At 37.1% G+C, this 23,190-nt stretch overlaps 1 protein-coding gene across 11 annotated transcripts in view; it reads left to right on the plus strand.

Moving 5' to 3' along the window:
• Positions 1 to 23,190, plus strand: part of ACMSD (aminocarboxymuconate semialdehyde decarboxylase) — a 60,467-nt gene that overhangs the window by 28,363 nt on the left and 8,914 nt on the right. For 3 of the 11 annotated variants that reach the window (XM_074363561.1, XM_074363563.1, XM_074363560.1), the window contains 2 exons: positions 1,051 to 1,146; positions 2,559 to 2,731. In XM_074363561.1, coding sequence (XP_074219662.1) covers positions 1,051 to 1,146; positions 2,559 to 2,731 — 269 coding nt within the window. Of the gene's footprint in view, positions 1 to 1,050; positions 1,147 to 2,558; positions 2,732 to 3,011; positions 12,558 to 12,953; positions 13,038 to 13,118; positions 14,175 to 19,425; positions 20,268 to 23,190 lie in introns of those variants that run through there. The other 8 variants (XR_012506975.1, XR_012506974.1, XR_012506976.1 and 5 more) reach the window with 8 other exon arrangements.

Genomic DNA, 23,190 nt, shown 5'->3' on the forward strand with positions numbered 1-23,190 from the left:
TAAGGGAAAGCAGAATCACAGTACCAAAAGGAAGTGGTGCAGTCCATCCCCCTGCCTTTGGGAAGCTCTGCCCATAAACCACTCCCAGATGGCTATGAATCCATCATGCTTCCAGAATTCCCAAGAGGTCAAGGAACCAGCAACCCAGGGGCATCTCTGTCCACAGAGCAGAGACAGGCCTAAGGCAGCATGAGCATCCACTAGAGCCCCTCTCAGCAGTCAGGGAGTCAAGCTTTCCCAGAAGGCACAGAGTTCAGCTATGGACCCACCAGGATTTCTTAATCACAGTCTAAAAAGCAGTAGTCTGGAAATAGAGCCCAGACTGACTCCACAGAGGCGAAGGCAGCGGGCACGACCAGTTGCTTCTTCTAGAAGCACAAAGCACTTGAAATAATTCATTTTTAATCCAGTTATTTTCAACCTCAGCTCTAAGAAGCAGCAGAGATTTAGCAGGAGTCTTAATATTTATTAATATTATTAAGCACTTCCTAAGTGGCAAGAACTAACCATGATCACCCCCACTTTACAGATGAGGAAATGGAAGCAAAGGGAGGCAGCCAATATTTGTTGAGCTCCTCCAAGGTGAAGTTCTGGCCAAGAACTTTCCCAGCGTCATCATTTGCTAGGGCCCACAAGAGCCTTGCACGACGGGCAACACTGTCCCTGTTTCGCAGGGGCAGAAGCATAGGCCCAGGGGCATTATTAACTTGTCAGAGGCCAAGAAGCAAAAACTTGAAGGAGTAAGGGTTCAGCCTAGACTTGCTGCATCCAAAATGGAAGCTGGGAGGATCAGGACAACAGCCAGGCCCTCTGGCTTCTTGACTGTTCTAGCCATCAGACTCGCAAGTGGCAAACAGGAGGTTTCTGTTTGCCAAAGTAATGGCTTGCACACAGCCAAGCTGTGCTGGGGCACAGGGAACACACCCATCCCCACCACGTTTCTCAGCACTGACAAGTACAGCAAGATCCATTCCCCCGCCATTATTAGCATCACGGAACTTCTTGTTCGTGGTGACAAGCCCTGCACCTCACGACTGTTTCCTCTTTCAGGAATGCCAACAGAAACCACCACAGCCATTTGCTCCATGATCATGGGTGGAGTGTTTGAGAAGTTTCCTAAACTCAAAGTATGTTTTGCACATGGAGGTAAGAACCCCATCTGTACTAGTGAGCTTGGGCTGCCATGGCAAAATACCACCACAGACTGGGCAGCTTAAACGGGAGAAATTAATCTTCTCACACTTCCTGAGTTCCAAGATCAAGAAGCCAGCAGGGTTGGTTTTTGGTGAGGTCTCTCTTTCTGGATTGTAGAAGGCCACTGTACTGTATCCTCACGTGGTTTTTTCTTTTCTTTTCTTTTTTTAATTGAAGTACAGTCCATAAACAAGGTTGTGTTAATTTCTGGTGTACAGCATACTGATTTGGTTATACATATATTCCTTTTCCTATTCTCTTTCAGGATATTACCAGGCACTGAATACACTTCCTTGTGCCGTACAGTAGGACCTTGCAGTTTACCTGTTTTATATATAGTAGTGTGTATCTGCAAATCCCGAACTCCCAATTGATCCCTCCCCAGTCCTCCTTTCCCCCTGGTAACCTTAAGTTTGTTTTCTATCATATGGTCTTTTCTTTTATATGTCCACAGGAAGAGAGAGGGAGAGTTTGGGCATCTCTTCCTCTTCTTACGAGAACACCAGTCCTATTGGATTAGGGTCCCACCTTAATATCTCATTTAACTTTAATTATCTCCTTAAAAGTTTTATCTATAAATATGGTCCATTTGGGGGTTAAGGCTTCAACATATGAATTTTGGAGAGACACAATTTGGTCCTTCTAGTCATTATTCTAGTTATAAAGTACATGATGGTTCAAGGACCAAATTCCATTTTTGCAGAAAAGTGTAGTTGGGTTGGCACAGTTTACTTGATTTTGCTTTTTAATTTAAATCTCTCTTGTACGACCACAAGTTCTCCTGTTAGCAATAGTCCTTAACTTTCACTACTGTTTACAAATAAGCCCTGTTTCATTCATTTACATTTCCTGCTTGGACTCTGTAGGTAACTGAGTTGTAATTCTTGGACACAGACACACAATATCAAACAATACATGCTGTTCTCTAATCTGCTTTTCCTTCTCAATAGCATATAGAGACATCTTTCCATGTCAGTGAGTAGAGCTTCATCCTTTCATCCTTTTTGATGGTCATTTGCATGGCAATACATTTTATGGATAAGACATCATTATTTTGATATTCCCAAACTGATAGGCTGCCTCTATATTTTTCTATTATAACCACACTACATTTGAAAACCTTGACCACATTATCTTTAGATACTTGTCTTCTCTCTTTAGGATAAATTCCTTAAATCTGAATTTCTAGATGAGTTAAGATCCTTTATTCTAGGTCATCTCTCAGCATTTAGAACCCAGTAGGTCCTTTGTAAATACAGTTAACTTAGATGGGCTATAGTAACTTCTCTTTGCATACAACATGAGGAATGAAAGGAATCCTTTTCAATGAACACTAGCTCCTCAGTAATGGGTTTTACTTGCAGGTGGTTCCTTCCCCTTCACAGTAGGAAGAATCGCTCATGGATTCAACATGCGTCCAGATCTGTGTGCCCAGGACAATCCAACCAACCCAAAGAAATACCTTGGTTCCTTTTACACGGACTCCTTGGTTCATGACCCTGTGGCCCTCAAGCTATTAACAGATGTCATCGGAAAGGTAAGCTAGGTCTGCCTCTTGGATGACTTACAGGGAGCAGAGCGTAGGATCAGCAACCAGTTACTTGGTTTCTCTAAAAAAGGGATGGAAGAAAAGGTACTAGAAAAAAAGAGAAGGATGGTGACGTCTGGGATGAAGTTTGCTTACACAGGGGATCCTACCCAGAAATTCCTTCAATGTAGACCACGTATCACCAGGGAACCATTACGTACGCATGTCAGGGAAATCCCAGATAATCCACAAAGCTGGGTAGTTCCCCAGATAAACTCCTCTTCCTTAGGGTCACCTCTGTACCCATTCAACGTGACACATCATAATGAGAAAAGCAGGAAAGAGCCACTAGTTTCGGAGTCAAATTGACCTGGCTTAAAATCCTGCCTCCACCTCTTACTGATTATGTAAATTCTGAATCAAACTGTCCTCATCCACTAAATGAAGAAAACTGGAACATCAAAGAGGGAAGAATGGTACTGGCCAGGGAGGCAAGGTAAGACGATGAAGGGTCTTAAGTACCACTTGAATTTTTTTTCTGGAGTAACACAGCCTTTGTTTTGAAAACCATTCCCTTATTTGACCAAAAAGACCTGCACAGTAATGCTTTAAACCTCACAAGAAAAAGTCTTTCCTCTGTTGCAGTCTGCTAGCTGCTCTCCCTGTTGGTGGCATCTCCACTTTTAAGTATCCTTGTAAAATGCTAATTCAGCAAGTTAATATTTAGAGCAAAGGCCAGTCTGCATTAGTGAAAAGTCTGAAATTCTTGGTATTTCAATTCTGTTTTTATCACTTACAGATGTCTATAGAAGGTTTTCAAATTTTCCCAAGGAAAAAAATCTTACGGGTTTTCTAAAAGAATATGGACAGATGTATTTAAAGATTGGCAATATGGTACTTGGAATTGAGAGTAGAGTCTAAGGCATTTAAATCTTGTTTAGCAGAGAAAAAGAGGTCCATTATTTGAAGGCTGCAAGTAGTGTTCTATCTCCAGAATGGACACTTCATCTCACTTAAAGCTGACTGTTTCTCTAGCTTGAGAAGCTCACTAGAATATCACTGTTAAGCATTCTGGTTTGGTAATAAATGATGTGGCTGAGCTGTGTTTCTGAGCCTTTGAGCTTTTGTGTTATCCCTGCCAAAATGCGTGCTTGGCAGCTGTTAATCGCTACTGGTTTGGACAGGAGGGCCATGGGCAGGTATGTAAGTAGGAAACTACAAAAAGGAGAAGCTGAAAGAGACTGTGAGCTCTGGACTTTGAGCAATGGAGGAGGAGGAGTGGGAAAGTGGTGTAGAATTGGGGAAAGGGTCAATCTCATTACCTCCCATCAAGCCTAGCACCCCTGGTGTTCTTAGAAATGGCCACATCAGGAAAAGACGCCCTTGGCATATACAACACCTGTCTTATGAAGGATACCATCAGCACCTTCAAACAGCATTCAGGGCAATACTCATCAGCTGGAGGGTCTCAGCAGAAGAGGAAGAACACAGCAAATGCTTTGCGGTAACCAGCAGATAGACTAGTTAGTGAGTACAACCCCTTTCAGGGACCCCCCAGAAAAATTCAGAGGGCACTCTGCAAAGCTGGTAGTGCTGAAATCTTGCATTCAAACTGTTAAGAGTCGAGTCACTCTAATTTGGGCATCAAAAGCCTATGTGACCTCACAGGCTGGTTAAATTCAGGACACAGAAGCAGTATATATTAATAATTTAGAATTATCTTTAAAATATTAATGCCTCCTCATTTTAGTTATAGTCACATTAGCAAATTCTGGGGGGAGGGTATAGCTCAGTGGTAGGAGTGCAAGTTTAGCATGCTCGAGGTCCTGGGTTCAACCCCCAGTACCTCCATTTAAAAATAAATAAATAAATAAACCTAATTATCCACATTAGCAAATTCTCTCAAAAACAACCCCCAAATCAGAATGGCTGATGAAAGTCCTAGCACGACAGCCAGGCTAGGGAGCAATAGTCCAGATTATAGCAAGAGGACAGGAGGTAGTGGAGGGAGGTCTCCAGGTCAGGTAAGATGGAACAGACAAGGAAGTGGGGGTATAGCTCAGTTGGTAGGGTGCTTGCTGAGCATGCACAAGGTACTTGGCTCAATTCCCAGTACCTCCATTAAAAAAGAAAAGAAAGAAAAGAAGGAACAGATAGATTATTTGAGAATTTGAAATAATGATTGTCAGGCATTCAACAGATCTGTTAATGCATTAGGAGTAAACAAGCAGTCCATCCACAGGAAATTAAGCAAATGAAAGGAAAGAAAAGAATTAATGCCAAGAAAACAAACATCCATAGAAAAGCAGATAATCACCATACTTTACTTGACTCAGCAGTGAATAATATTTAGTCATAATGGCGTAAATATCAAGTATTGGCTTAACTGAAAATTGTAATTCTACTGGGAAAGTGGAGGAGAAAAGTTGGAGGGAAGAAAGAAATTCTCAATGATCATAATGAAAAGTCAGTAAATACTCTTTAAAGCTAAAAAACCAAGAAACAATAGAATAAGCTTACTATCTGGAACTATGAAGGTGACTATCAGGAGATGCAGGTTAAAAGGTAAAAGTGGCTGCCACAGGAGACAAGAGTTGGGAAAGTGAGCATAGGACTGTTTTTGATAAGAAAAATATTAGTAATATTTGATTGTTCATCTATGTATAGGCATTACTTTGATAAATCAAATTTCAAATACAACCTTAAGAATAAATAGACATGTCATACATACACCAAAACCACTTACTGAGCACCTCTTATTTCTGAAACACTGTGCTTTAAAAAAGGAGTCTGAGATTACAAAATCCTTTAGCCCCCTCCCACCTCTAAAATTTTTTGCTTTTAATCTATGTCTATCATTTTTAAAGACAGCTGCAAAGAATGCCAGTTATGTTACCAGTGTATCCCTGTGAAAAATATGAAAAAACTTATTGCCTCCCTAGATTAACATGATCATAGAAAATTCACTTTCTATATTTAGGTGGATAGATTTTTTGAGAGGTCAGTTATCCCCCCAGTATGATTATATCATAATTTTAGCCAGATTCATTGCTAATTTACTGCTGCGTAAGTAATTGCCCCAACTCAGTGGCTTAAAACAACATACACTTATTATCTCAAATGGTCTCTGTGTGTCAGGAATTTAGGAACAGCTTAGCTGTCTCAGAATCTCTTACAAGATTGCAAGCAAGTTGTCAGTCCGAGCTGCTGTCACCTGAAAGCTGGACTGGGGCTGGAGGATTTACTTCCAAGGTGACTTGTATACATCAGAGATACACTGGTGCTGGGTTTTGGCAGGAGGCCTCAGTTCCTCCTCATCTGGGCCTCTCTATTCTTCAGAGGGCAGCTTGAGTGTCCTCACAACATGGAAGGTGGCTTTCCTCAAAAATGAGTGATCTGAGAGAGAGCGGAGGGAGAAGGGAAAAGAGAGCAAGAGAGAGAGGCGAGTGTGCACCAGGCGGAAGCTATTCTTTTATGCCTTCCCCTCAAATGTCATGTAGCATTGCTCCTGCCGCATTTTATTCATTAGAAGCAAGTCACTTAATCTGGCCCATGTTCAAGGGCAGTGGAATTAGGCTCCACCTTTTGAAGGGGGGAATATCAAAGAATCTGAAGACATATTTTTAAACTACCATATTCCACATTCTAGCCACAAATTATATTCCTCCTACATGCAAAATATTTTCCCCCCTCCTCGACCACCCTCAAAGTCTCATCCATTTACAGCATCAGCTCAAAGTCTAGGATCTCATCCTTTAAAGTAACTTGTGGATGATGCTCCTCATACATAGTTTCTCTCAATCTGAAGACCTATGACCTACAGAGACAAGTTCTTTGCCCAATACACACTCAATATAAAATGGTGAGACAGGCAAAGGAGAGTTGCTACAGACCCTCGATTCCAAAAGGGGAAAAACAGGAGGTTTAAAGGAGCCACTAGGCAACCTGAAATCCATCAAGCACATGTTGGCAGTTCCTTGATTAGAACTCAGAGCACAGGAACGATTCTCCATGGTTCTTGGTTCTACTCTGAGTCATCCCTCCTTTTCCACAAAAGGTAGTCTATGTTTGTGGCTGAGTAGTTTTTACAGATTGCCTCATGCCTGTACAACTTTTGAGGTCCAAAGGCTTATTTTCATTTTGTCCTATCTGTTCCTTTTAATCTAAGCTGGTGGCATTTCTGCTAATACAATTTTCTTAAAAACTTTTAAGGTCTTTTTGAGTCTTATTAGGCAAAAGCCTTTCACACCATTAGACAAAAGCCTTACCAACAAATATCTGAGAAAAGCCATTCTCTACCTTAAGGTGACAGTGTCGGTAAATTTTTGGCCACTACATAGCAAGGATCTCCTTTCCTATAGTTTTCAACACTTTCCTTGAAGTCCTTACTGGTAACCTTCTCACAGGCTATCAAGCTTCTAATAAGTCTTTCCAAGGATCTTTGGTCTTTCACTCTTCTCAAGGCCCTTCCAACTTCCTCCCACTAATCAGTTCCAAAGCCACTTTCATTATTTTAAAGTTATCATTCTGGCAACATCCAACTTCCAGGTACCAAAAGCTTTATTAGTTATCTATTGCTGCACAACACATTAGCCTGAAACTTAGTATTTTAAAACAATAATGAACTTTTCTTACTTATTTCCTCTGAATCAGGAATCCAGGGATCCCATGGCAGGACAATTCTGGTTTGGGGTTTCTTATGAGGTTCAATGAGATGAATGCAGCCCAACAATTTATCTATCTATCTATCAATCATTCTTTTGGCCTTTCACTCTTTTTTTTTTTTGAACACTACTTTACACTAACTTAACACCAAACTCTCCATCAGTTTTGTAACTCTCTACATTTAAACACATTGGGTATTAATCCTCTCTTCTTAAAGAACTATCTTCAGGATTCTCGGACTTGCTCCAACATGAACTGGGTTGTTATTTAGATCTGCTGCACAGCTGTCATCTTGAAATCTCCCCTTTCCACCTGGGCTCTCTCTGTCTCTCTCTCTTTCATTGGATTCCTTGCTTCCTGAGTCCCATGATTTTCCAGTTTCTTGGTTTACTCCTTCATCTTGGTAGAGAACATTTTCCAGTAGCTTTCTGAAAAAGGATGTATGGCAGGTAAAAATTTTAAAACCTTGGTTATCTCAATATGTCTTTATTCCTCCCTTACAATGAGTTAATTGTTTGGCTAGGTATATAATTCTAGCTTGGAAACTATTTTCCCTATTAATTTTAAAGACATTTTTGCATTGTATTCTGGCTTTTAGAGTCACTGAATAATGTAATGCCAGACTAATCTTTGAACCTTGATATAAAACTTAATTCTCGCCTTTTCACACCCAATCTCAAAGACTAAGATTTTCTTTTTGTTCTGAAATTTCTCAGTGATGTTACTTGCATGGGTCAGTTTTCACCCATTATGCTAACCATTTGGTGAGCCCTTTTATTCTGTACATGTTCTTAATTTATTTCTTTAAGATTTCCTTCCTTCTGTTTTCTCTTTCTGGAGTTCCTATTATTCTGAAGTTGAACCTTATTTTTTTTGTCTTACATTCTCACTTTTTGAACTTTTGTTTTACTTTCTGGGAGATTTCCTCAACTTTATTAATAAGTACTTCTAATTGGCTTTTTTGCATGTTTGTTTAATTTCCAAGAGCTTGTCATTGTTCTTGTTTTCTAACCTTTTTTTAAACATCTTGTTCTTGTTGGATGGGTGCAATACTTCTTCTTATCTCTCTAAATATACTAATAATATAAGGAAATTTACTTCTCCCTGCAAGCCTTCCTCCAACTGGCTTTTTGGCCTTTTTTTTTTTTTTTTTTTGAGTCTATCTTTCGTATTAAATGATTTCCTCCTATGTCTGTGATCCTTGGCTGTCTGCTCATATTTACAAGCAGCCACTAAAAAGATGATTGGAAGTCTCTGCATACAGATGAGGCCTGTCAAGTGGAGGCTTCTCTACAGAGTAATCCAACTGAGCTATGTTCTTTGGAAACACCAGAAATTTGGCCTTTCCTTTTTGATTTATCACTTTCCAAGAGAAGCTCATTCAATTTCTTATCTGAATGGTAAACGCCTGATTGCCAGTATTCTGGGAACAGAGTAAGAGAAAAAGGCTGAGAGTCTCAAATTTTAATAAGTAAATTTTCATTTAACTCTCTTGCTTTCAGAACATTTCTCACTCTCACTGTGCCTGTTATTTCCCAGTTCAGAGACCCTCTCTTTTATCCTCTTTTGAGGCTCAGTGGCCAGTCTTCTGCCAGGATGAGGGAAAAGCAAACACTGGAATAAGCAGTCAGGGAGGTGACCTAGGATCTAACTACTTCTGAAAAAGGCTTACAAAGACTCCTCCTGGTTTTAGTTCCACCTTAGTCTCTACTTCCACAGGTACCTGGTGCTGTCAATTACAGATATTTGGGAGCATGGTGATATAAACCAGGTTACTTTTTGACTTTTATTATACTAGCTAAGAATTTCTCTTTCTTGGTCTTTGAAAGTCAGTTACTATTGTCCATCTGTTTTCCAGTTTCTGAATTTTCTTTGTGTTGTTCCTTTTATCCTGTTCTCTTTGTCTTTGTGTGTATATGCCCTCTAAAAATCACTTTACCACCTTTTTAATGGGGTTTCAAATTGTGATCCTCAAACCAATACCAGTCCACAGAGAGTTTGCAACCAGTCCATGATGAGAGAAGGAACTTGTGCCAGAATATAAACTGAGTCAGTAAAGATACCGTTTAGTTTAACTGACTTTTGTTTTTAATACTGGAAGCCTTCTCAGTAAAGGAAGCAGTCCATTGATTTATATTCTGGGGCAAGCTCCCTATGTCATCATGGACAAGTGAAAGTCCAGTTTGGTGCATGTATTAATACCAGTCTTGAGCTTTCCTCCCTTCCTCTAAAAATATTTATCTTATCTACACTGCACCCTCCGATGGCCCAGCTTCCAGCTCTCTGAAGTCATTTTCATGGTTATAGGCAATAGGTCAGCAGAAATTACAGCAACAGAACGGATCAGGCTGGATTTTCAGAAGCTAAAGAATTTTCTAATATTCTCTAGCTTGAGTTGAAGGTGGAAGGAAGAGAGGTGACATGCACATCTTAGACTCTTAAAGGTTTCTTTCCCTATTTCTAAAATGTAATCTATTAATTCAACTAGAACATTAAAATCATATAACTTGTGAGTTTATAAATATTACTCTTCCACAAGTTGAACAAACAATTTTGTTCAAACACTGGATCTTTGATATAGTGCCTTGTCAGTATTACAAGCACCATTTAAGGCATTAAATTGTTTTTAAAAGCATATAAGTACAGCAGTAAATAAACTCTCTTAATCAGACTGTCTGTTTTCTAAGTTTCTAAATATCCAAGCTTCATCTTCAACCAAGTATCATTAGAATTTTCTTCTAGAACTGGAGGAACTGCAGGACTATTCATATGCCATTCACATACGGCGCTCTATTCCAAACAGAATTCACTACTGCTGCTAGTCTTTTGTTTGTAGTTTGTACTTTCCAGTGGCTTCTGTTAGTTTGTTGATTTGTTCCTGCATGCCTAAGAAGTGTGGTGGAAAATGATAATACAATTAAGAGTAGAAATGAAAATAGGAATGAAGATGAAGTGGGGGAAAAAAAAGTCCTGGAAATCCCATTCTTGTGAAGCAAATAGTGGATGATGCTTAAGAGTTTAACGTTGTGCCACATAGTCACAGCTATGAGAGATAGATCTGGAGTGAATTACTTGATCTCTCTAAGCTTCAGTTTCCTTATCAATAAAATAGGGATCATAATAGTACCTAACTCTTGGATTGCTGACAGGGTTAAATAAGATAACCACATAAAATATATAGCAAAATTCCAGTCTCGTAATTAGTGCTCTGTAAAAGCATTTGATAAAGGTACATACAGACTTTCAAGAATGAAATTACAGTAAAGACAACTGTCACAGTATGAATCAATTTACAAGATTTTTCATACATTTTGAAATGCTAGAACTTCAGAATTACAAAATCACTGGAAAATTGAGATAAAGGGGGAAAACTCTACCTAAATTAAACTTCACAGCATTTAAGGAAATCTTTATCAAAACACAAGCTGATCCCAAGCTTAAGGAACAGAGACTTCAGAGGACATACACAACAAAGAATAAGTTTTTAAAAATAGTTTTGAAAAGCCACTAAATAAAGCACAGAAAGGAATAGCAACAAACTCTGAGAAGAAGTTTCCTCAGAAGAATCTGATTACCAAAGTCACCACATTATAATATTCAAAATGTCTAGTTTACAACAAAAAATTAAGGGACATGCAGAGAAACAAGAAAGCATGACCCATTCAAGATGAAAAAAAGAAGCTAACAGAAACTGTCACTGGAGAGACACTGGACTTACTAGACAATGACTTTATATCAACAGACTTAAATGTGCTCAAAGAAATAAAGAAAATCATAGACTAAGAACTACAGGAAACCAAAAGAACAATGTCTGAACAAAAGGACACTATCAATAAATATATAGAAACTATGAAAAGGAATCAAATAGAAATTCTGGAGCTGAAAGTACAATCACTTTAATGAAAAATTCACTATAGGGTCATATGTCTTATAAGGGACCTGTATCTAAATGTATAAAGAACTCTTACAATTCAATCATAAAAAGACACATAACCCAACTGAATTGGGCAAAGGATCTGAATAAACACTTCTCCAAGGAAGATACATATAAATGGCTAACAAGCACCTGTAAAGATGTTCAGCATCACTGGTCCTTAGGGAAAGGCACATCAAAACCACAATGAAATGCCAATTCATACTCACCAGGATGACTAATGTTGAAAAAATGGAAAATACTGACAAGAATGTGAAGAAACTGGAACTCTTGTACATTGCTGGTTGGAATATAAAATGGTGAAGCTGCTGTGGAAAACAGTTTGGTGGATCTACAAAAAGTTAACCATAGAATAAGCATGTCCCAACAATGTCACTCCTAGGTATATACTCAAAAGAATTGAAAACAGGTATTCAAACAAATGGTTGTACACAAGCATTCATAACAGCACTATTTGCAATAGGCAAAAGGTAGAAACAACCCAAGTGTCTGTTAACATATTAATGAATAAACAAAATGTGGCATATCCATACAATGGATTATTATATTGTTTTCAGCCATAAAAAGAAATACTGATGCATGATACAACATGAAAGGACCATGAAAACATGCTAAGTGACATAAGTCAGACACAAAGGTCACATATTGTATGATTCTGTTTATGTAAAAAATCTAGTAGAGATAAACCCACAGAGACAGACAGCAGAATAGTGGTTGCCAGAGGGTGTTGGGAATGGGGAGTGACTTCTTAATGCTCACAAGGTCTCCTTTCAAGGTACGAAAATGTCTTAGAACTAGATAGAGGTGATGGTTGCATAACACTGTGAATGTACTAAATGTTACTAGAGTGTATGCTTTAAAACGGTTAATTTTAAAGAGGGGAGGGTCTAGCTCAGTGGTAGAGTACATGCCTAGCATGAGCATGCACAAAGTCCTGGGTTCAATCTGCCATTATCAATCAATCAATCAATCAATCCACCCATCAATCCTAATTACCTCCCCCACCAAAATAAAATTAAAAATTTTTTTAAATGATTAATTTTGTTATGTGACTTTCATTTCCATTTTTTAAAAAAATTAAAGAGGCCTCTCTCTGCAAGTTACTTTCAGCCTCCCAAACAAAAACATCTATTCATGTGTTCTTTTCTTTATTTTTAAAAGAGAAATCAGAAATTCCTGTTCTGCAAAATAGAAAGTGTTTTATCTTACAGTAAAATACATGGTTCACTTTTAGAAGTAACAGTGTCATTTGGAGCATTTTACACCCCTATTTTTATAAGAAGCATAAACAGGATTTTGTGTTGGGCATTTGATCTGTGGGTCAGAAAATGAACCTAAGCTAGAGACCAGTCAGGCCTAAAAGCCAGAGTTTCTTCATTCCTTTTCCAGGCCTTCTACATCTTCAACATTCAAGACTGCTCTATTCAGGGGTTTTAAAGAGTAAGGATGATCTGGAAGAAATGAAGAGGTCCTTTATCACCAAGATTTGATTATTTCCATGGCTACTGTAGGCAGTGGAGTACATATATCATATGTATTAGAAATATTTCCACTTGACTTGAAATTTAAATGTATTTTAATATTTCTGTTTGTAAGTATTCTGGCTAAATGATGTTTTCTTGTGCACTGCAGTCCTCGTAAGAGTGGAACCATTTTGATGCCTATAAGCTTCCTGAGAACAAGAGTATAACTTAACTACCTTCTCAAGAAGGTGTGGTAAGTGAGAGAGAATTCAAGTCCTGGCTTGATTGCTTGTTAGCTGGATGACCTTTAATATCAACTCACTTACCCTCACAGCCTCAATTTTCCTCAATTGTGAAATGGAGGTGATAACCTGACAGAGTTGATGTGAGAAGTTAACATAACATATGCCAAAGGACGGTACAGATGTCAGTAATTTGTATCACTGATTCCAGTGCTTTACACACAGTAGGTGTTAAGTTAATGTTTGCCTAATTGAATTGTGTAATGATCTTGTGGATATAAGACTAATCTTACGTTGCATTGATTGAATTAAATCAGGCTCCTTCTCTAGGAAATTATATCTCAGGGAACAAACTGAATCCTTGATATACTAGAATTTTATGTTAAAATAGAGGTATGTTGTATTTACTGCAAATGCTACTAATGAAACATGCTAATGAGGAGATAGTTAATTGTTCCTTTTACAGAAGACAAATGAATTCTCTTCCACTATTTGAATTCCCTTAGTAAGTCACGTCTTTCAGTGTTTGCAGCATTCCCTGAAAATGTGGGAAAGTTAATGCATCTCAACAGGTGAGCAGCTTCTTTCTTTTCCCTGACAGGAATATTAATCGCTATTATTATCAGCTCAGTAAGTCTTTGACTTCCTAGACAGTGTGTGCTGCTGGCTTTGGGGAGGAAAATGTATGTTGGGGGCAGAATGTTAGTGCTGAGAAATCAATCAGAATTATCCACTGCTTTACCATCTAATAAAGAAACCCAATGCCTGTCTAATAAAGAAAATCAGGGAAGGTATAATTTCAGGATCTCAGAAAATGCAGCCATGGTACCTAAAATGTCTACCAGTAGAATTATTCCTTCGGGTTTAACAGAATCTTTAGAAAGGTCCTACTAAAACGTAGATGTTGTCAAATATTACATTCACACAGATATCCTTAAAAATTGGTTCATGACTATGGTCAATCCCAAGGGAACAGAATCCTGGATCACACACAAGAAGAAAGAAGAAGGTTCTAGCTTTGAGGAGGCCAGGAAGAGATACATTGCTTGGGTGCCTGAGATGTCACGAGAGTCTTGGGTATCCCAGGGAGCCTAGATGAATGGAAAATAAGGCAAGGACATATCCTATGCTTCGTCAACCAGGACTTGGTATGTAATCCATTTAAAACACACTCAGTTTGCAGTTATGAGATAACGGGGGTAGAAACAGAGATACAAAAAGTATTTCTAACTCAAGAAATATTTATCAAGCATCTATTAAGTAGAGACTAGTATCAAGCAATGGAGTATGTGACCTTCACCCTACAGGACCATTTGACTCTTAAAGAATCTCTTCTCCCCACCTTTTCCCTGCTACTATCCCTTCTCTGAACAAGAAATGCAATCAACAAGAACTTCACTTCCTGTTCCTTTATGCCTTCTTCCGTCTCTGTTAAGAAATCACTAATAAGTTAGAAATGGTCAGAAGTTTATCAGAAGGTATCAATAAAAGGTGTACAGATAGATAAATAGGTAGAAAAAATTTACAAATCAGATTATCACAAGTGGATAATTAACCTCCTATAGAGAGGAGTTGTGAACAATAGCTATTAAATAATAATTAAATACTGCATTAAATAATTAAATAATTAAATTGGTATTCTGCAACAGGCTTCCAAAATCAAGTTAGGCAGGAGGAGAGGGAAGTGTCTTAACCACAAAGGATGAAGTACAAAGGAATACTATTCATTTCTGCTTTAAAATCATTTGCTTTCTCCACCTTAGAACAGAACAGATCCCTCCCCACTTAAAATATATCTGTGGGGGGAGGGTATAGCTCAGTGGTAGAGCACATGCTTAGCATGCACGAAGTCCTGGGTTCAGTCCCCAGTACCTCTAAATGAATGAATGAATGAATGAATGAATGAATGAACAAATAAATAAATAAATAAACAGATAAATACCTAATTACCCCCCCCAATATATATCTGAGAAGGCCATAATACTAGGAATGGAAGAATTCCTGACTAGAAAGAAAAATTATTTTCTAGCTTTCAATTTCATGTTAATGTGGCTGACAAATGTAATATAAGCTTGGGACTTTCAAAAATTATGTTGTGTTTTGGAATTGTAAACATCTTTAGCAAAAGGAGTAGAAATAAGGGCAAATGAACCTCCAGTGAATACCAAGCACGCAGTTCAGAATGAGATCAGCTGTTGGCACAGATGTGAGGAAACATAACTTTCAGTCTTCAGGGCTTCTCCCAGCAGGTCTATTTGCTTGGTTTTATACAGTACATCAATAGTGGAATCTAGAGATACAGTTGTTAGTCTATCATGGCCTTCCTCTAAACTTTATTATATACTTTCCCATACTAGTTTATGTAAATATATTCATAAAACCTAGGAAAATCCTTCCTTTCTAATAGAAATCAAAGTGTCATTTATTCTCACGATACCTCAAAGTTAGAGTATTCAGAATACATTTAATATTTCAAGCCTGGTAACAATCAGACTTCCCTCTTTCATATATTCAAGCATTCATTCCTTCAACACACAAAGCCATTCTCAGGTTGGTTATAAGCATAGGTCAACTTGTTTCAAAAGAAGAGGCTTCCTTAACCCAATTCAAAGTTTCTATCTTGGCAGAGACATCTTCTAGGGGGAAAATGGTTAAGACAGGTATTATTAAACTGGATTTTAAAAAAGGAGATGACTACCTAGTTAAAGACAATTAGCCTCTTTACATTATTGGTTAAAGTCTTAGACTAGTTTCAAGGCTAACAGTTAATTGAGTGGGTTTCCTAGGAGGGGTTTTTAAGCAAACTAAAGTCCCACAAATTTCTTTTTAATCATGAAGGAAAAAATAGTAACATTATAATAGAGAAACCTGGTGGGCCCCAACTTAACTAAATGATCCAAAATCACCAATACTATGACAAACTGGTGTCATGTGCTCCTGATGCAAAGCACTGAAAAAGACACAACATCACTTTTAAATGCATAATTTGTATGTAATTATGAGGAAAGATCAAACACAAACTGACATTCTATAAAATTCTATAAAATACAATAGAGGGACGTTCTGTAAAATAACTGGACTGTAGTCTTCAAAAATATCCAAGTTAAGGGTGACCTCCCCCCAAAAATTAACTGTTCTAAATTAAGGGAAACTTCAGAGACATGAAACCTAAATTTAATATCAACTGAATCCTGAACCAGGAAAAATAAGTGGCGGACAACTGGCAAAGTTTGAGTATGAACTGGGGATAATACAGTAACATTATATCAATTTCTTAAATTTCCTGATTTTAAGAGCTATACTTTGGTTATATAAGAAAATGTCATTTTTCTTGGGAATAAACTCTAATTTATTTAGGAGTAAAGGGCCACAATGTCCCCAACTTGCATATGGTTCAGAAAAATGTGGATATGTACACAAATATCTATACAGAGAAAATGAAAAAGCAAAGGGGGCAAGATATAAACAACTGGTGAATCTGGGTAAAGGTTACATGGCAGATCCCTGAATTACCTTGAGACATATCTATCTAACTGTTTGAAATTCTGTCAAAATAAAAAGTTGTCTACCACATTAATTAATTAACCAATTAAAAACAGGAGTTTGGGGCTGGACAGGGCATTCCAACCAGAGGATAAACCTAGTAAAGTCAGGAAACTAAAAATTTGGTATAACTGGAACACAGTGTGACTCATTCCGGATTCCAGCAGAAAATAAGAATTGAATTGAACTGAAAAAACTAAAGAAAAGATTAATAAATGGATGATTTACAAAGGTATGGGAAGCTCCTTTACCATTCCAGGCCCAAAACTTGAAGACAGAGAGAGCTCTGTGAAAAGGGCCTGCTAACAGCAGCTGAGATTTATAGTTAGAGCCCGGCTGACAACTCCAAAGGAAGGTAGCTGGGGAATAAACACTTCCCTCCATTCTTCAACCCCCTGCCTATGTTGCCCATTAGCTAAACCCAATTAGAAGCCTGAGGTCAAGGGAACCTGCTGTACAGTACATACAGGTCAGCTTCCAAGGGGCAAATAGGAGTAAAGAAGGACAGAGAATGAACCTGGAGGTGCAAACAGGATACCCAGAAAGCAAATGGATGAGATGGGGGCGGTGGGTGAGAGAAGAGAATAAGAGAGGGAATGAGAATGACCATGATGTTGCATAGATATTAAGATGAGGACTTCAATATTAGATAACATGTTGAGTTTTAATTGCCTGTAAGGCAGCCAAATGGAAGTGTCTAGCAGGCAGCTGCATACCCAGGACTTTAAGCTTGGGAACTAGATCTTTGTTTATGGAGGAGATTGCCCAAGCAACACAAAGAGAGTGATAATTAAAGAGAAGAGGGAAACCCAAGCTAAGAGATATGAGTAGTCAACACTTAACATTTTTTCACCATTCATTTACTTTTCATCCTGTGCATCCATTTTTCCCTCCATCACTCTGCTGAAAGTGCACTTAATAAGGCTGCCAAATCCAACAGCCTCTTCAGTCCTTATCTTTTTCATCCTCTTCTGTAGCATTACTTATTAAGCACTTTTGCCTTCAAATATCTCTCAATGCATTTTTTTTTTAAATACCACTTCTTTTCTGTCTTCCCTTCTCTGCCTCACTGGTCCTCTCTCCTTGTTTTCTGGACATTCTCCCTCTGTCTTCCATTTCTTACAACTACTCTACCCCTAGTGTTGATATTCCCCATTGCTCTACCCTTAGCCCTCATCAAAAACCATGGAGGCCAGTATGCAGAGGAAGACATATCTAAAGCACAAATACACACACACACACACACACACACACACACACACACACACACACACACACACAAACTTATAAATCAAACTCTATATCCAGCAAAACTATCCTCCAAGAATGAGGAGAAATGAAAATATTCTCAAATAAATAAAAACCAAGAGAAGTCAACGCTAGTAGTCACACAGGAAATGCTAGAGGGTATCCCTCAGGCTGAAATGAAATGACACTAGGCAGAGAAGAAATCATAAAGGAAATTAGAAAATGTTTAAGACAAATGTAATATAGGACAAAATATCCCAAAACTCATGAAATGCAGCTAAAGCAGTACTTACTAGGAAATCTACAGCTGCAAAATGCCTATATTAAAAAGAAAGATCTCTAATCAATAGTCTATATGTCCCCCTTAAGAAACTAGGGGGGAAAAGTAAACTAAACCCAAAGCTAGCATAAGAAAGGAAATAATAGATATTAAAGCAGATATAAAGGAATTAGAGAATGAAAAAACAATAATAAAATCAATAAAACTAAAACTTGGTTCTTTAAGAAAATCAACAAAATTAGCCAATTTTTAGCTAGACTGACCAAGAAAAAAGAAAGATTCAAATTACTAAAACTGGAAATGAAAGAGGAGGGTATTACTACAGAGCTTACAGAAATAAAAAGAATCATAAGAAAAAATATCAGCAATTGTTTCTAACAAATTAGGTAACTGAAATGAAATGAAGAAATTCCTAGAAATACTATAGTAACTGACTGAAGAAGAAATAGAAAATCTGAATAAGCCTATAACAAGGGATTGAATTAGTGATTTTAAAACTTCACACAAAGAAAAGCCCAGGACTAGATGGCTTTACTGCTAAATTGTATTAAAACTTTTAAAAAGAACTACAACCAATCCTTCACAAACTCTTCAAAAAAAAATACAAAAGAAAGCAACACTTTCTAACTTATTCTGAGGCCAACATCACACTGATACCAAAACCAGAAAAAGAAATCATAAGAAAACTGCAGACCAATATCCCTTAGAACATAGATGTAAATTTCCTCAACAATATTTATTAAACTGAATCTAGCAATATATAGCAACAATTATACACTATATCCAGTTGGGATTTATCCCAGAAATGCAAAGTTGTTTCAACATAGAAAATCAATCGATGTCATACACCGTATTAATAAAGGACAAAAACTACACGATCATTTCAATAAATTTAGAAAAAGCACTCAACAAGATTCAGTAGCCTTTCACGATAAAAATACTCAAACACTAGTAGAAAGGAACTTCTTCAACCTGATAAAGAACATTCATGAAAAACCCACAACTAACATCATACCTAATCAACATACTTTTACTTTAATCGTAGAAGATTGAAAGATTCTGCGCTCACCATTTCTATTAAACGTTGTACTGGAGATTGTAGCCAGGGAATTTAAGCAGGAAAAATAAATAAAAGGCATACAAATTAGAAAAGAAGGAGCAAAATTATCTGCAGATGACATGACCTTATATATACAAAAAATCGTACAGAATCCACAAATAAACCTCTGGGCCAATAAACAGATTCAACAATGTTGTATGATAAATATACAAAATAGATATAAAATATGCAAGAAAAATATACAATTACCCATATTTCTATATCCTAGCATTGAATAATCCATAAACGAAGTTGAGGAGGCAATTCCATTTACATCAGCATCAAGGGAATAAAATACTGGAGTCAATTCAATTAAAGAAGTGTAAGACTTGGACACTAAACAACAAAACATTGTTGAAGGAAATTAAAGAAGACTTAAATGAAAAGATATTCCATGTTCATTGGTTGGAAAACTTAATATTGCTAAACGGCAATACTCCTCACACTGATCTACGGATTTAATGCAATCTCTATTAAAAATCCACAGGTCTTTTCTTTTTTGGCAGGAACTGACAAGTTGATCCTTAAATTCATATGGAAATGCAAGGGACTCAGAATAGCCAAAACAATTTTGAAAAAGAAGAACAAAGTTGGAAGACTCACACTCTCAATTTCAAAACTTTCTACAAAGATACATACAGTAATCAAAACTGTGTGGAAGTGGCTTAAGGACAAACATGAAGATAACTTATTTTGAACAAAGGTGCCAGTACAATTCAATGAAGAAAGAACAGACTTTCCAGCATGATGTAGTAGGACAACTGGATATTCACACTGAAATATCAATAATAATTAATTTGGACCTCTGTTTTACACCATACATGAAAAATAACTGAAAATGGACCAAAGACCTAAAATGGAAGAGTTAAAACTACAAACTCTTAGAAGAAAACATAGCTGTAAATCTTTGTGCCATTTTAGGCAATAATTCCTTAAATATGATACCAAGAGCACAAGCAACCAAAGAAAATAGATTAAATTCATCACAATTTTAAAATTTGTGCTTCAAAAGATACAACCAGTAAAGCGAAAAGACAACCCACAGAATAAAGAAAATATTTGTAAATCATACATCTGATGACTCTCTAGTATTTCAAAAATATAAAGAACTCTTACAACTCAACAATAAAAAGAAAGCACACGGGCTTGAATTGACACAGAGGATCTGAATAGATATTTCTCTAAAGACATATGAGCCAACGAGCACTTGAAAAGATGTTCAGCATAATTAGTCACTATAGAAATGCAAATCAAAACCACAATAAGATACCATTTAACACCCACCATGATAGCTATTATCAAAAAAAAAAAGGTCAATAACAAGTGTTGGTGAGGATTTGGAGAAATTGGAACTCTCATACATTGCTGTTGGGAATGGAGAATACTGCAGCCACTGTGAAAAATATTTCCTCAACATAATAAACGTGGACTTACCAATTCCACTCCTAGGTATATACCCAGGAGAAATAAACACATGTTCACACACATAAAAAAAAAACTTGTACACAATTGTTCAGAGTAGCATTATCATAACCGCCAAAAAGTAGAAACAACCCATACATTCACCTTCTGATGAATGGATAAATAAAATGTGGTATATCTATACAATGGAATATTATTTGGCCCAAAAAGGAAGGAAGTACTGATTTAGGCTACAACATGGATAAACCTTGAAAACGATATACTAAATAAAAGAAAGCGACATATTACAATTCTATTTATATGAAGTATCAGAAGAGGCAATTCCATAGACACAGAAGGTAAATTAGTGTTTTCCAGGGTCTGGAGGGAGGAGGGAATAAGGAGTGCCTGCTAATGAGTATGGGGTTTACTTCTGAGGTGCTAAGAGTGTTCTGGAATTAGATCGTGGGCATGATTACACAAATACAAGATTATACAGGAGTGGGGGTATAGCTCAAGTGGTAGAGTGCACACTCAGCTTGTACGAGGTCCTGGGTTCAATTCCCAGTACCTCCATTAAATAAATAAATAAATAAAAATAAACAAATAGACCTAATTACCTCCCCCACCCACCCAAAATACATATATACACTAAAACCCACAGAACTGCACACTTTAAAAGGGTGAATTTTATGGAATGTGAATTATATCTCTAAAAAAAGAAGGCAGATCACCTACACCCCCAAACATAAGTCTTCAATCGTGGAGACCACTGTTGTTTCTTGGCTACCATTTCTGAAGTAGACTGTATACATACAAACACGTATTTGTGTGTCTACCGGTCCCTTGTTAGAAACAGAAATATGAGCACAGCAGGTAAGTTGTCCCAGACTTTTTTCCCTTCTTCACAATAGAACTTCAAGATCATTCCCCTTTACACTGTAACTTGGTAATTATTTCATTTCAGCATTTGTAAATACCCCTCACTCCTTTTTATTTTTGGATATGCTATAATTTAGTTTGATAGTCTTTTGCTGCTACAAATAATATTGCAATTAATTTCCTTATATATGTTTCCATTGTATGCATATGAGTGGGATACTTTCTAGATGTAAATTTCTGGTTGAAATTGTGTTCTTATTTTAATTTGACAGACTGCCATTATTGACTTAACATCTCTCTTACTACATTATGCATTCCCTTAGGACAAGGATCATTTCCAGTTTTTTTTCTTCAAAATATGTTCATTTATTGCTGTATACTATTTCATTATATAAAAATATCATATCCTTATCCATTGTACTTTTTAAAATTAAAGTATAGCTGACTTACAATATTATATTCAAGTGTACAACATAGTGATTTGACATTTATATATACTATATATTAATCACATGTCTAGTAACTATCTGTCACCATATAGTTATTACAATATTATTGACTCTATTCCCTATGCTGTACATTGTCCCTGTGACTTACTTATCTTATAAATGGAGGTTTGTACTCCTTAATTCCCTTCACCCATTTTGCTCCCCCCCAATTCCTCCCCTCTAGCAACCACCAGTATTTTTCTCTGTATTTATAGGTCTGTTTTATTTGTTCTTTTTTGTTTTTAGATTCCACATATAAGTGAAATCATATTGTATTTGTCTTTCTTTTTATGACATTTCACTTAGCATAATATCTTTGGGGTCCATCCTTGTCGCAAATGGCAAAGTCTCATTCTTTTTTGACTGCATAATATTTGTGTGTGTGTGTGTGTACAACAACTCTTTTTATTGAGGTATAGTCAGTTTACAATACTGTGTCAATTTCTGGTGTACAGCACAATTCTTCAGCCATACATGAATATGCATATATTCATATTCATATTCTTTTTCACTGTAAGCTGCTACAAGATATTGAATATATTTCCCTGTGCTATACAGTATAAACTTGTTTATCTGTTTTATATATATCAGTCAGTATCTCCAAATCTCAAACTCCCAGTTTATCCCTTCCCACCCCTCTCCCTACTGGCAACCTCCAGTTTGTATTCTATGTCTGTGAGTCTGTTTCTGTTTTATATATAAGTTCATATGTTCTTTTTTTTAGATTCCACTTACAAGTGATATCATATAGTATTTTTCTTACTTTTTCTGGCTTACTTCACTTAGAATGACATTCTCCAGGGCCATCCATGTTGCTGCAAATGGCATTATGTTGTCGTTTTTATGGCTGAGTAGTATTCCATTGTATGCATACACCACAACTGCTTTATCCAGTCATCTGTTGGACATTTAGGTTATTTACATGTCTTGGCTATTGTAAATAGTGCTGCTATGAACATTGGGGTGTAGGTGTCTTTTTGATTTAGGGTTCCCTCTGGATATATGCCCAGGAGTGTGACTGTTGGGTCATACGGTCAGTCTATTTTCAGTCTTTTGAGGAATCTCTATACTGTTTTCCACAATGGTTGCCCCAAACTGTATCAGTGTAGGAGGGTTCCCTTTTCCCTACAGCCTCTCCAGCATTTATCATTTGTGGACATTTGAATGTTGGCCATTCTAACTGGTGTGAGGTGATACTTCATTATAGTTTTGATTTGCATTTC

Source organism: Camelus bactrianus, chromosome 5 (assembly GCF_048773025.1).
Source record: "Camelus bactrianus isolate YW-2024 breed Bactrian camel chromosome 5, ASM4877302v1, whole genome shotgun sequence".
NCBI classification, from domain to species: Eukaryota; Metazoa; Chordata; class Mammalia; order Artiodactyla; family Camelidae; genus Camelus; species Camelus bactrianus.